Source organism: Sinocyclocheilus grahami, unplaced genomic scaffold (genome assembly GCF_001515645.1).
Source record: "Sinocyclocheilus grahami isolate Dianchi unplaced genomic scaffold, SAMN03320097.WGS_v1.1 scaffold1483.1, whole genome shotgun sequence".
NCBI lineage: Eukaryota > Metazoa > Chordata > Actinopteri > Cypriniformes > Cyprinidae > Sinocyclocheilus > Sinocyclocheilus grahami.
In genome coordinates, this window is record NW_015506662.1 from 154,168 (window position 1) to 167,234 (window position 13,067).

The window sequence follows — 13,067 nt, forward strand, 5'->3', positions numbered from 1 at the left end:
CAATGGTGTTTGAAGGGCACCGTTACCCGATACTGAGCACAAAATGATTGGTTGTCATAAGGTTACATGTATGACAGACGTCTGAGTGATAAATTACCACAGGAGGGTATAAGAGAGTGAGGGGGGAAACTGATACATGATAACTGGTACTTCCACCAAAGGTTTTCCATTGTGTATGATGTGATTGCCAACTGCTTAGGTATGCTTACACAATCGATCAACAGTTTAGATACACTAGACGTAATGCCAGTTCCAATAAAGCAAACAGACTCTGGGATCCCACAAGATCATTACTCCACAACAGCAGTGATTGCATACTTTTTAACACTATATGGTTTAACATGAAGTCTCACAGTGGGTGCTCTTGTGCCCTTCAATAAAGCTTTTATGGGGTCAAAGTAATGAATGATGTGAGCCTTTTGGCTCCAAAATGACATTCCTTAAGCTCCAACAGAGGCTGTTCCATGTGTCAAAACTGTCAGCATTTAGCAAGAATGGAAGAAGAGAGACATTTAGGCTTGACTTAAACCATCACAGTAACAGCAAAATGTCTGGTGACATAGTAACTTCCCAAAGCTCTCAAATTCCCACCTGCCCCATAACTCATTCACTCCAGTAGAGAAAACATTCCACCTGCGAGAGCTGTCCAAACAGACTCACAGGCACTGAACTTTGAATTTCAGATGTAAATGTTGCTGACTATCCAGTACAGAGGTCATTGGATAACAATGCACTCAGAAGGCAATGTGGGCATTGTGGACAGCACTGAAAAAACTCTCTACGAGGTAATGGGAGTTGACTTTAGGCTCATTTGTGTCAGTTCATCTGAGTGAATGCTTGTATACGCTTTATCCTACAAACAGCATTACCCTTTTGCTTAGTGTTGGCCCTTAAGTCGGATTGATAAATGTATGGTGAAACGTAATTAAAAAACATTTTCCCCATTCACAACTGTGACACTTTTCACTCTCGCCATGCAAATATCACAGGTGCCCTACAGACAGGCCTGAGTCGAACAGACCAGCAATTTGTCATGGAGCATCAGCATCAGTGAGACGAGCTGAGAGAGCTCTCTTTTAGGAACAGCCTGGAAACACATACATCAGCAAGTGCCGAAGAAAGTATTTTTGTGAAAAAAAAAAAAATCATTGTGAAATACTCTGGCTTTGTTTGGAAACTGGGAACAGACCCCACATCCTTTCCAATCACGACTTAACACAGACGCACATCCAAGAACATCAAAACAACTACAATTTAATGATGGGGCCAAAAAAAAAGAAACAAGTTGGAGATTTCTTGACTTCCCTGTCTTATATTGCGTCGCTCTGTACCACAGTTTGTACTTTCAAATCCAGCGCAACATCATACAGCATACGCTGCTGGTGACTTGAGCCAAAGACACCGACCTAAGGGGCACTTGCACGGCTCACTGGACAGCGATGTCCACCGGGAAGGTTTTTTTATTTGTCAAGTCTACACAAGCTGACAGAAAGAGTCCATCTGTAGTCTTCAGAAATGCAGTTTGTATAAGCTGTGTTTTCGATTAACAAACTCATCACCCTCCCCATCAGCTAAGCAAAGTGCTCTACGATCGAGGGGAATAGCCTTCAAGAGAAACAACTCTCACCACATTCATTTTCCCAGTTGAGCACTCTGGCACAAAAAGGCGGAGAACTTCAGCTAACATCTGTAGCTGAATTAACGTTTATGACATTTCGTTGTAAAATCTCTGCAGCCTGCATTTGATGGTTTGTACTACAGTATTTGCAAGCTTGAATTCTTTGAATCTGATTGAAAAAGACAGGACATTGTAGTTTAGCTTGGTGGTGTAAACCACCTAAATAAACATTTACAATCAGATATATGCCTCTCTTAAGTGAATTTGTATTACCTTGAAGGTTTATTATGGGAATCCTGTGACTTACTAGACTACCCAAAAGCTACCCAAAGCACTGGTTATATCATGTTTTTATTTACTCACAGAAATGTTTTCTCAGAAATAAAACATCCATCTTTAGGTTCGAAAATGACCTGGATGCTATTAGGCAAAAGCAAAACATACTCAAATATGGATCATGTGAATGTCACCACTCCAAATGTTTCCCCATTAATGTGGCCCAGATTCCTCAGCAAACAGGCATGGTGGTAATGCTCAGGATCTGAGTGATGTCTCTGAATTGCTATTGATTTTGTTTTCTTTTTTGAGTTATGCATCATAGTGTATGTATAATAATGCTTTGTAATCTTCCATATGCCAGGCAAAGGTAAATGTAATGAGATTCATTACACTGAATGTATGGCTGCTCGCATATTATTACTATCCTATAACCTCCAATGAAAATGCACAACTAAAATCAGTAGTAAACATGACCACCTGCAACGCCCGTCGGTTGCACAAGTCTTCTAACTTTACTCTCTGCACAATGCACACTTCTGGTTGCTACAAAATGTGCAGAAAAAAAGCCTACAGGGTACCTTCTACACCAGTAATGTTTATCAGGATCTTCTATACGAGCCATCAAAGTGCACACCTACCTCCTTGCAGTGAAGGACTCAGCTGTATTGTGAGGATGAATCCGAGAAGGAGCAAAACAAACCTCCTGTTAGCCATCTCGCCCCAAAATGCACTGGCCGTCCCCGAATCAGCTGGTTTTATTCTCCAAGAGCTAATTACCACTTCAAAAATGTCTTAAAAAAAATTTAATGGGGAGGAAAAAATAAAATAATACTGGACACGACGTAATTAGGAAAGGGCAAAGCATTTGGTTCGATGGATCATTGCACTTTTTTCTCTTCTATGTCTGGTGTTGCTGTTTTTATTCTGGTCACTCCTGCCAAAAAAGCTGAGTGCTGCCAGAGAAAGAAAGAGAGTGAGAGAGAGAGAGAGAGAGAGAGAGAGATAGAAAGAGACATGCAGGGAGGAAAGACATGAGAGAGGGGAGGGAAGAGAAGGACGAGAGAGAATAGGAGAGACAGGGAGAGCGAGACACCCGCTTTCCCACTCTCTCGTCCAAGAGGAATTTCACAGTCTTGCCAGACATTTGCATGGACTTTAAGAGTGCTTAACTTTTTTTATGTGAGCAGAGGAATAAAACAAAATCAGTACTCAGATAATGATGTTCACTCCATCGCTGGGTTTCTTCCTTGCAACCACTCACACACAAAGCATCATTCCTCAAGTAGTTACAGCCATTCTCATTCCTTTAAAATGACGAGTCTTTTTTTCCAACGGCTGCTCAGTAAAGGGAAACTTGACCAATGTTTGTCTAAGAGACTTGGGGAAATAAAGCCCATTGTTCTGAGAAAGTTACAACACTGTTCCAGAACAGTTCAAACCAAATATTCAGATGTGTGCAACGCATTTTACGGAGGACGAGGACTGTTTCCTGGGAGAGTAGACTACAATACTGGTGTTCCGGTGAATTCAGTTCCCCTGTTTCCCCTTAAGTGCACATGCTGACCAGTCTATGGTGCTGACAAATAATGCTGACTCACAGTCTCTAAGTACGTTTTCATATTTAAAGGATTTGCCACTGATGATTCAAACGCGAGTTTTGGGCAGTGTAGAGTAACGCTTGTTGTTTGTCGTTTCTCCGATCACAAATGCAGACATGGCTTTATGTTTACGCGGCACGATGCAACGCAACGCGTAAAAAGACAGTATAAGTCATTATAATCAGTAATTATGTCCCCACTGGATGCAACAAATGCCTCATTTATAATGGTTTTGATTGGTTTTGCCTCATTGCACTGGGACACGGCATCACAATATGGCAAGGGGCTTAACATTTCCGTCACACGCTTGAGGAATTCGGCCAATCACAATGCACTGGATACCTGGCCAATCAGAGCACACCTCGTTTTTCAGAACGATGACCTTTGTAAAAATCCACGTGTTTCAGAAAGGCGGGGCATAGAGGAGAAACAATAATGTACAGTATGTGGAAAATAATGTTTTTTGAACCTTAAACCGCATAAACACATTTCATTACACCAAATACACAAAATAATTTTATTTTTTAGCAACATCATATGACCCCTTTAAAACCTTTCAAAGAAAGCTGTATTAAAGCAACACACCCTGCTTGCTTGTATATGCATACAGGACATTTAATATTCATTATTTATCCCTTTAACTAAGATCATGACTTATTTGACTGTAACAATTAAGGCTGTTGGTCACATGCAAAAAGAGGATGTGTCCAAAACACAAAATCTCTATGGACTAGGTGAAATGCCTCAGTATCATCATCATTATCATTATAAAAAAACCTCATAGCCAAGTCCAAGTTTTATTTGTTTTTTCAATATTTTTCAGTTGGAGGAGCCCTTCAAAGCATGGTGAAGATGATTTCCTCAAGGAAGCTTTGTCTCCACAGACTTGAATGGCTCCAGTGTAATTTTTCCCAGAAATGATGTAAGATGGAAAGAAGGGGGTAACATTGAAATCCTCACTGCTAATGAAACAGATAGATAAAGATACACAAACAGACAGATTGACAGAGATGGTCCTGAGTTTTTAATCAACAAGCCTAATGAATTTTAAAAATCTTTTTTTTTTCCCAATAGAACTTTAACTTAACACCAATTCAGGACATTGGTCTACAGGTCTGCAGTAGACTTTCCCTCTGATGCATGGTGTTCACTAGACAGATCTTTAAAAGCCTTTTTAACCATTCCATACAACCATGACTACACTGTAACACATTTCCACATACTTCCTTAAAATGTTAAGTATTATCAAATTGGCTGCACAAGTCATTTCAACCAATTATATTAAACTGACTTAAAAAAATCAAAGTTGAAATTTGAGGTAAAAGTAATGGGAAAAAAATATGTTGCCATAACATATTGACCATGACCTTTTGAACAATGAAATATGTATGCAAAATGTATACAGTATATCATTATCTTACACTCAAAACACTATAAACCCTTTTTTTAACTTGTCTCCACATCCTGCACAACCGCTTTAGTCCTGTGTTTAGCTTATGGATAATAACTTTTGCCTAATGAGCCCGTGTTAAGGCACTGATTGCATTTTTTGAAAGTCAAATGCCTTTTGCTCCTTTTTTGTCGGCTTTTCTATTTTAGCTCATGTCTGGTGTGTGTCCTTTCAGCATTTTGGAGATGCCAAAAGACTCAGCTTGTTTATGAATCCAAGGAGCATGTGAATATTATCCAGACCTGCTTAAACCGCATAGTTAAGTTATTAAAACATTCAACACTTCATTCTAAAAGTCTGGACACATCTCAGAATGTTTGTGGTTATATCTTGGAAATAATAGGGCAAGTTTAGTTCACTTTTGGTATTACACACAGGATCGCATATTTTTGTAGCAGAAAATGAGCTTGTTTTAAATATTGTTCCTTGTGTTTCATAAAGAAGCAGATAATTGCTCAATTGCCTGCAATCACAGCTAGATATGTACTGTAGTGGTACTGCAGAAAGATCTGGAATCTCTTCCAGTTGTGCCGTTACAGGTAAGGATGAGGTCAAGATAGACTATAGAAGTATGATAGTGACAGTATGGCTTCCAGTCGTTCATGAAGTTGTGTGCCCAGTCCACTTGGGGATTATGTTAATCTAGGTATCTGCAGGGATTCTTCATGATCTACAAGATAAATCCTTTCAGTGGACATGACATGCAATTTAATATGCAATTATCTTTTAAAGCTTGTTATGTTCTGTATTATTCAATAAAGACAAGCTATAAATCATTTTATGGTATGACCAACACAATATTAGATAGATTAAACATTAATGTTATTTTCTGTAGGCCAGGGCTATATGTTACGATGAAATTAGGTGATGCATGAATGACATTTTTATTTAACAACTACAATCACAGTATATTGACTGATTTGTTGAACTATCAACCTTGTAAGCATGTAATAATTATGACAACATAAAGCACTGACAAATAAGCCTGGTGTAACCATTAATATGAAAGTCAGTAACAAATCACACAAACTAAAGTAGATTTGCAGAAATATAAAAACAAATCTGTTGCTTTACCACACTACTTTAGGTAATTCAAAGTCGCTGTAATAAACACATGTAAACATGTGGACTGCAATTTTTAAACACTTTCTGTTAACTTTAGACCAGTGGTTCTCAAACTTTTTTGTTCGCGCCCCCCTTTAAACCTATAAAAAAGGTTTATAGGTTTGGTCGACCCCCCCTTTCCCGAATCCCCATCCCACCTCAGATTACCAAATAATTTCACTAAACATTGTGAAACATTCATGCTTTTTAATTTAAAATACCTAAAGGGGAAAAAAACCTGCATTGAAACATTGAAAAATAGCATAGAGAAAAGAACAGTTTACATCGGATGCGAGCGGCAAAATACAGTAGAACCCATTATAATCAGTGACGCTGTGCACACTGGATGCGGCGTGATGCAACACGACAAAACCCAACATTAAACTGATGCCTTGTTCTATTTATGACGTACTGACACAGTTAAAATGATTTGCAATGGTCACTTTGTCGCGTCCAGTGTAGAGCTGTTGCGGCGCGACGCACAACTGTAGCGTCCGGTACAGACACAGTGAGTGAAGCCAAGAGTAAGATATGCCTTGTCATATTTTCTGCATTTAGCTTTTAAATGACCAGTACCTGCCTGGGTCTGTGCGACTTCATCTATGGCTTTTCTCTTCGCTTTCACAAACCGATCCATCTCCCATTCTAAGTTACGTCCTCTGGCGGTTTACTGTTTTATTTCTTTTCTTTTTCTGCTGATGGCCCGCACTCGACTTGAAGCAGCGCTGCTTAGACCGATGGGTGTGTCTCATCAAAGTACTGCGAGAGCTATAAGAGAGCGCGGACGTCTCCTTATGCTTTCTCTTGCCGTACTTTGATGTCATACACTGATCGATCTTCAAGTTGAGCACACCTCTTTACTTACGCGTGTCACGTGACCGAGTGTAATCGCAGCCTCTGCGATTGAAAAATCCAATTTTTTCAAATTGCAATATTATCGCAAATGCAATTAATTGTTCAGCCCTAATTACATCCTCAGTCTGTAGGTATGTGCGCAGGTACATAGTGTTTATTTGCAAAGTGGCATCACCAATTACTGGCCTGACATGAACAATACCGATTTTTTAAGTTGTTTTCGCAGATTTGTGTGAATGTTGTCATTTTGACAACATTGTTGTTGTCACGTCAGGTCAAGAAAGGGGAGGTGGAGAATCTTTTGCAGCTTTTACCTTTTATTTACAAAGAAGACTATCTAAAACACAAAACAAAGGCACAGAATATCATAACAGTTTCACTACTAACACAAAGATAATACTGGGCAAAGGAGTACAATTCAACTAAGGGCTTAAATACACAGGGAGTAATCAAAGGAACAGAGAACAGGTGTGAACTAATCAGGAGCTATGGCAACAAACTAGTGACGCGAAAATGGGAATAAAGCAAACTAGGTCAAATTAAGAACCAAGGGATACCAAAACAAAACACAACATATGACAGTCATCTGTATGCAAAACTAAAGCAGAGACTAGTAATGTTGCAACTAACAATAAACTAATCTTGAATAAGAAAGTTGGTCATGGAAAGAGAAAGATCCTGCAGAACACATCAAAAAGATTTGTATGAATGGAAAATATGAGTTATGGCATGGAATATAATCACAACAATAAAAAGCACATTTATTAAATGTTATTAAAAATAAATATAATAAATAACTCTTAAGTTCTGATTTGAACACATGAACAGTGTTGTCCATTCTGATATAAACAGGAAGGCTATTCCAGAGTCTAGACCTGTCACAGATCAAGCTGGAGACAACAGGTAAATTAATGAATAGCAGGTTTATTGATAGAAATGGCTGAGGCAGATTGAATGGAGCAATGACTGGTGAATATCCAACACAAATGACAGTTCAATGAATCCTAGCCGAGTAGTGATGTTTCGTAGTGATGTGACGTTCGACACTCGAGGCTTCGAAGCTTGTATCAAAAAAACGAAACATATCACAGTGAAGCGCTGTACCAGAGCTGGATTCATTTTGCCAAAACCACGTGATCTGTGACATCCGAAGCTTCGTTTTCGCACACAACCATGTGACTGCTTCATATTCTGATTTAAATAACGCGAACCACTTGCGCAGTTTCAGGTGTCACTCACTTCTTTGAAAAGAATAAATCATAATACAAATAAATATTTGCATGTGTAGTTTTGCGCATGTTCATTTTGTATTAATTCCTGTTTCAGACACTTTAACTGACCATTCTATGATAATCTTCGGTTATTTTGATCATAGCCTATATATACCTACAGCCTTGCCTATTTTCCACATATTTATTCACAGATTCATGTATTCATATGGTGTAATACAATGACTGACATGAAGACTTATTTATATAAACTTCATATTTTCTTTGCTTTATACAGGTTTTCAGAGCACAAACTAATTTATTATTATTATTTTTTTATTATTCTTTACTACTATGTGTTGTATGTGATGTGGTGGTTGTATTTCTGAGCCCAAGACAAATTTCCCACAGGGACAATAAAGTGTACCTAACCCAGGGGTAAGCAAGTTCAGTCCTAGAGAGCCGCAGTCCTGCAGAGTTCAGCTCCAACCCTGAGAAAAGAAAAAAAAAAAACCTCTCCTGCCTATAGCTTTAGTAATCCTGAAGACATTGATTAGCTTGTTCAGGTGTGTTTGATTAGGGCTGGAGCTGAACTTTGCAGGACTGCGGCTCTCTAGGACCGAACTTGCCTACCCCTGACCTAACCTAACCTATCTGAAACCGTCCAAAAATGACTGGGTCGTCTGGGGCCAAGGCAGCTTTTTCCAGCTTTTGACCACAAGATGTCATTAGTGTGCACAGTCTTGAAAAGCTTCGAGTAATGAACCTTTTTACAATACAGTTGATGGGAAAGCCTTGGTGCTTCGCAAAGCTTAATTTTTCCGTCACTAATGTTCGGTTCTTTTGCAGGTTAACGGAGGGTTCGGCATCCAGAAGTGGAGAAAAGCAACGTAGGAAGAACTTCGGGGATCTAGAGAAAAGTACAAACAAGTAAGTAGCATTAAGGGATTCTGGTAACATTCAGAGTAGTGACCGGAAGGAGCATGCTTATGAATGGTGCCTTGATTGCAGATGACAGGTGCAGGGAATCAGAACTCAGGTGAAGGTGATCGTGACTGAGAACAGGTGTGAGCCGGGGAGGATTCTGGGACATGGAGTCCAGAGCTGCTGATTGTGACGATTCGCTGACAAGACCACAGCAAATGCCCAGTCTCCTTTCATTTTCTTCTTGGAATTGATAGTATCCTCTGGTTTGTTGATCTTAAGCCAAGTTCACACTACACGACTTTAAAAGTCGGCAGATCGCTGTGCTGTTCAGACTGCATGACTTGATTGTCTGTCTTTAAGTCGTTGTTGTGTTCACACTATGTGACTCTATGTAAATGATCCGCAACAGGGGGTCACACACTACACGAGCTGACAACAACTCTGTCACCCAACGACTCTACAAACCACATTTTTTCACGAAAACACACACAAGAATTGGAATGTGAATGATGCGAAACAACACGTGACGCAGGAGTTGTTCATTTGAAAATGGATGTCGGGAAGAAATTAGCGCTGCAAGCTGTTTGCTCGATTAAAAAATTTTGCTCTATTTATTGTGTCCAAACTTTTCTTTAAGCCATGTTGCTGCTGTTGTTTTTCTTCCGATGAGCTCAACCCATGCCTTGCTCTCTCATTGGCTGTAGCTCGTCACGACACCTGACACCACGTGATGTCGAGTCGGCCGACTGGTTCAGATATTTGGCATGCTAGATATTTGTTTGCCGTCGGCGAGGTGTCGGCGACGCGTCAGCAAGCCTTTTTGATGCATCGTTGTGTAGTTCACACATAAAGATTACCAAGCGCCGATCACCCGCTGATTTTCCCCCAATCACAGCCCGGCTTAAAATCCTGTATTGTTAACTAGGCATTAGCGATCTCTCAGGGAGAAGTTTGCATGCTAGTTCTGAAATATAAACTGGTGCTAAGCCATTTAACTATTTATAAACCAGTAGCAGGATTTTACATTTTATTTATCTATTTAGCAATCAATATAATTAGATTTAATTATATTAAATATATAATTATATTAAAACTGCTGTAATGTGCTCCTGTTTTCTGACTCCAATCAGGAACCTAGCAGCTGCATTTTGAACCACCTGTATGCAGGAGAGAGAAGCTTGGCTGATTACTGTGTATAGAGTTATAAGGGTGTGTGTACAGCCAAAAGTTTTGTCAGTGACATAAATTTAGTGTTTTGTAAAGTTTGCTGCTTAAGCTGTTGTGGTGTTCATTTACATTGTTTCTAGATTATCGTGTAGAGTGATCAGGTGCATTTTAAATAATTGCTAAAAGCTTCATAGACCAAAAAATGAACTTATTAAAAATAAATTCACTGTTTTTTTTATCCTGAAACAAAATGACCAGCTAACAATAATTGACTAATCATATAAGCAGCACATGTGAAAGTGTGAATGAGTACTAGTCAGGTTAATCACTATCATACTAACTAGATTGTAAGAACAGACTGATTGCTATAAAAGGAGGGAAGAAGCGCTTCCAATCATTGTGTTCTTGTTAACAATGGTTACCTCCAAAGAAACGTGTGCAGCCATCATCGCTTAGCATCAAAATGGCCTCACATGCAAGGAAATTGCTACAAAGAATATTGTACCTTAAAGAACCATTTACCGGATCATCAAGAACTTCAAGGAGAGAGGTTTGACTGCAGTGAAGAAGTCTTCAGGACGTCCCAGAGTGTCCAGCAAGCGCCAGGACCGTCTCCTCCTGAGGGTTCAGCTACAGAACAGGATTGTCTCCTCCTGAGGAGCCAGCTATGGAATTGTGTCACCAGCAGTGCAGAGCTTGCTCAGGAATGGCAGCAGGTTGGTGTGAGAGCATCTGCACGTGCAGTGAGGCCAAGACTTTTGGACAATGGCCTGGTGTCAAGAAGGGCAGCAAAGAAGCCACTTCTCTCCAAGAAAAATGTCAAGGACAGACTGAAATTCTGCAGGAAGTACAAGGATTGGACAGCAGAAAACTGGTGCAAAGTTATTTTCTCTGATGAAGCTCCCTTCCGACTGTAGACATCTGGAAAATTGATTGTTCAGAGAAGAAAAGGTGAAAGCTACGATGAGTCCTGTGTTGTGCCAACAGTGAAGCATCCTGAGACCATCCATGTGTGGGGTTGCTTTTCAACCAAGGGAGTGGGCTCTCTCATAATTCTGCCCAAAAACACTGCCATGAATAAAGAATGGTATCAAAAAGTCCTGCAAGAGCAACTTCTTGCAATGATCCATGAGCAATTTGGTGATGATCCGTGCATTTTCCAGCATGGTGGAGCACCATGTCACAAAGCAAGAGTGATGAAGAGGTGGCTCGAAGATCATTACATTGAAATTTTGGATCCATGGCCAGGTAACTCCCCAGATCTCAATCCCACAGAGAACCTGTGGCCAATCCTCAAAAGGCGAGTGGACAAGCAGAAGCCCACAAATTGTGATCAACTCTGAGAACTAATAAGGCAAGAATGGATCGCCATCAGTCAGGATTTGGACCAGAAGCTAATATCCAGCATGCCAGAGCGAATTGCAGAGGTTACGAAGAACAAGGGACAACACTGTAAATATTGACTAATTATATATTTGCAAATAAAAGCCTTTAAAACTTATATGCTTATCATTGTTTTTCAGTATACCATAGAAACATGTGGAAAAAATAATCTACAAATACTGAAGCAGCGAACTTTGCAAAACACAAAATTTATGTCACTGCCAAAACTTTTGGTCACGACTATAAGTGCATTGATTTAAAATGTGGGGTGGTAAATATGGGATGGTGTCAGTAGTTTGGGTGGAGGCTGGTAACTCATTTCACCAGAGAGGAACAGAGAGGGTGAAGGTTATGGAGAGTGGCTTTGTGCCTTGTTGTGGTGGATTCAGTGACCTCAGCTGCCAGTTGGGAGCATACGCCTGTAGTAGTGAATTGAGGTAGGGGGAGCAGTTCCAGTGGCAGTGCTGAAAGCCACCATCAAAACCTTAAATTTGATTCTGGCCACAACTGGGTTCCAGTGGAGTGAGATCAGGAGGAGTGTGATGTGTTCACTTTGGCTGATTGAAGACCAGACGTGTTGCCACATTCTGGATCCTCTGCAGAGGCGTGCGCACACTCATTGGTTGCCAGTAGTGTGTTGCCGTAGTCCTGTCTCGAAATTACAAAAGCTTGGATGAGGACCTGTACTCTGACAGGAAGGGTCAGATTTTTTGTAATGTTGACTGGGCCATTGTTGAGATGTGGGTGGACAAACTCAGTTGGTTGTCAAACACTACCCTCTGGTTCCTTGCTGTCCTGTGGCCTGTAGCACGAAGCGAGATGAACAAACTTTGCAAAGTTTTGAGTTGACAAAACCTGACAAACCCAACCCCGGTTTAGATCAGGATCAACTGTTGCACAGCGCTCAGTATAAACATTCTCTGTCAACTCAGGTTTGATCCAGAGTTTTTGAAGCACGTGCACCTGAAATTGTGACATGTGCGGCAAACAGCCAATCACACAGAACATGGAAAGCATCAGTTTGATTGACTTCTCACGAGAGTCAGTGCAATTCCCTTCTCTGTTGAAGATGAATTTATTGTTATGAAAAAAAGACCATGAATTGAAACAAATTTACAAGGCAGGAATAAACACTTCTGCAGTGAATTTTTGAGATGGCAGGTGCTGACTATATCAATGCAAGTGAATCAACTAAATTTAAATAATTTATTTTACAAGGAGCTCAAAAGAAAACAAGCTTCATCCGTTTAAAAAACTTTATATAATTAACCTTGTATTAATATGTATATAGTTATAGCCTATTCATTTAAATGCTAAGTTTAATATTATTTGTTAACACATATGATTTATTATATGAATATATTATATGAATTATACATAATTATAATCTATAAAATACTAATATAATAAACAACTAGCAGCAAAAGATTTGTCTTAAATTTTATCACTATAAACTGAGATAAAGGGGGGTGGCTTTT

The 13,067-nt window shown here is 39.7% G+C and overlaps 1 protein-coding gene across 1 annotated transcript in view; it reads right to left on the reverse strand.

The window, feature by feature from the left end:
• The window catches only part of LOC107570611 (elastin-like), a 97,764-nt gene extending 94,915 nt beyond the window's left edge, over window positions 1-2,849 (reverse strand). The window contains exon 1 of the mRNA XM_016256852.1: window positions 2,536-2,849. Within this exon, the coding sequence (XP_016112338.1) occupies window positions 2,536-2,611 (76 nt within the window). The 5' untranslated portion in view covers window positions 2,612-2,849. The remainder of the gene's footprint in view (window positions 1-2,535) is intronic.
• Window positions 2,850-13,067: the final 10,218 nt, after the last annotated feature.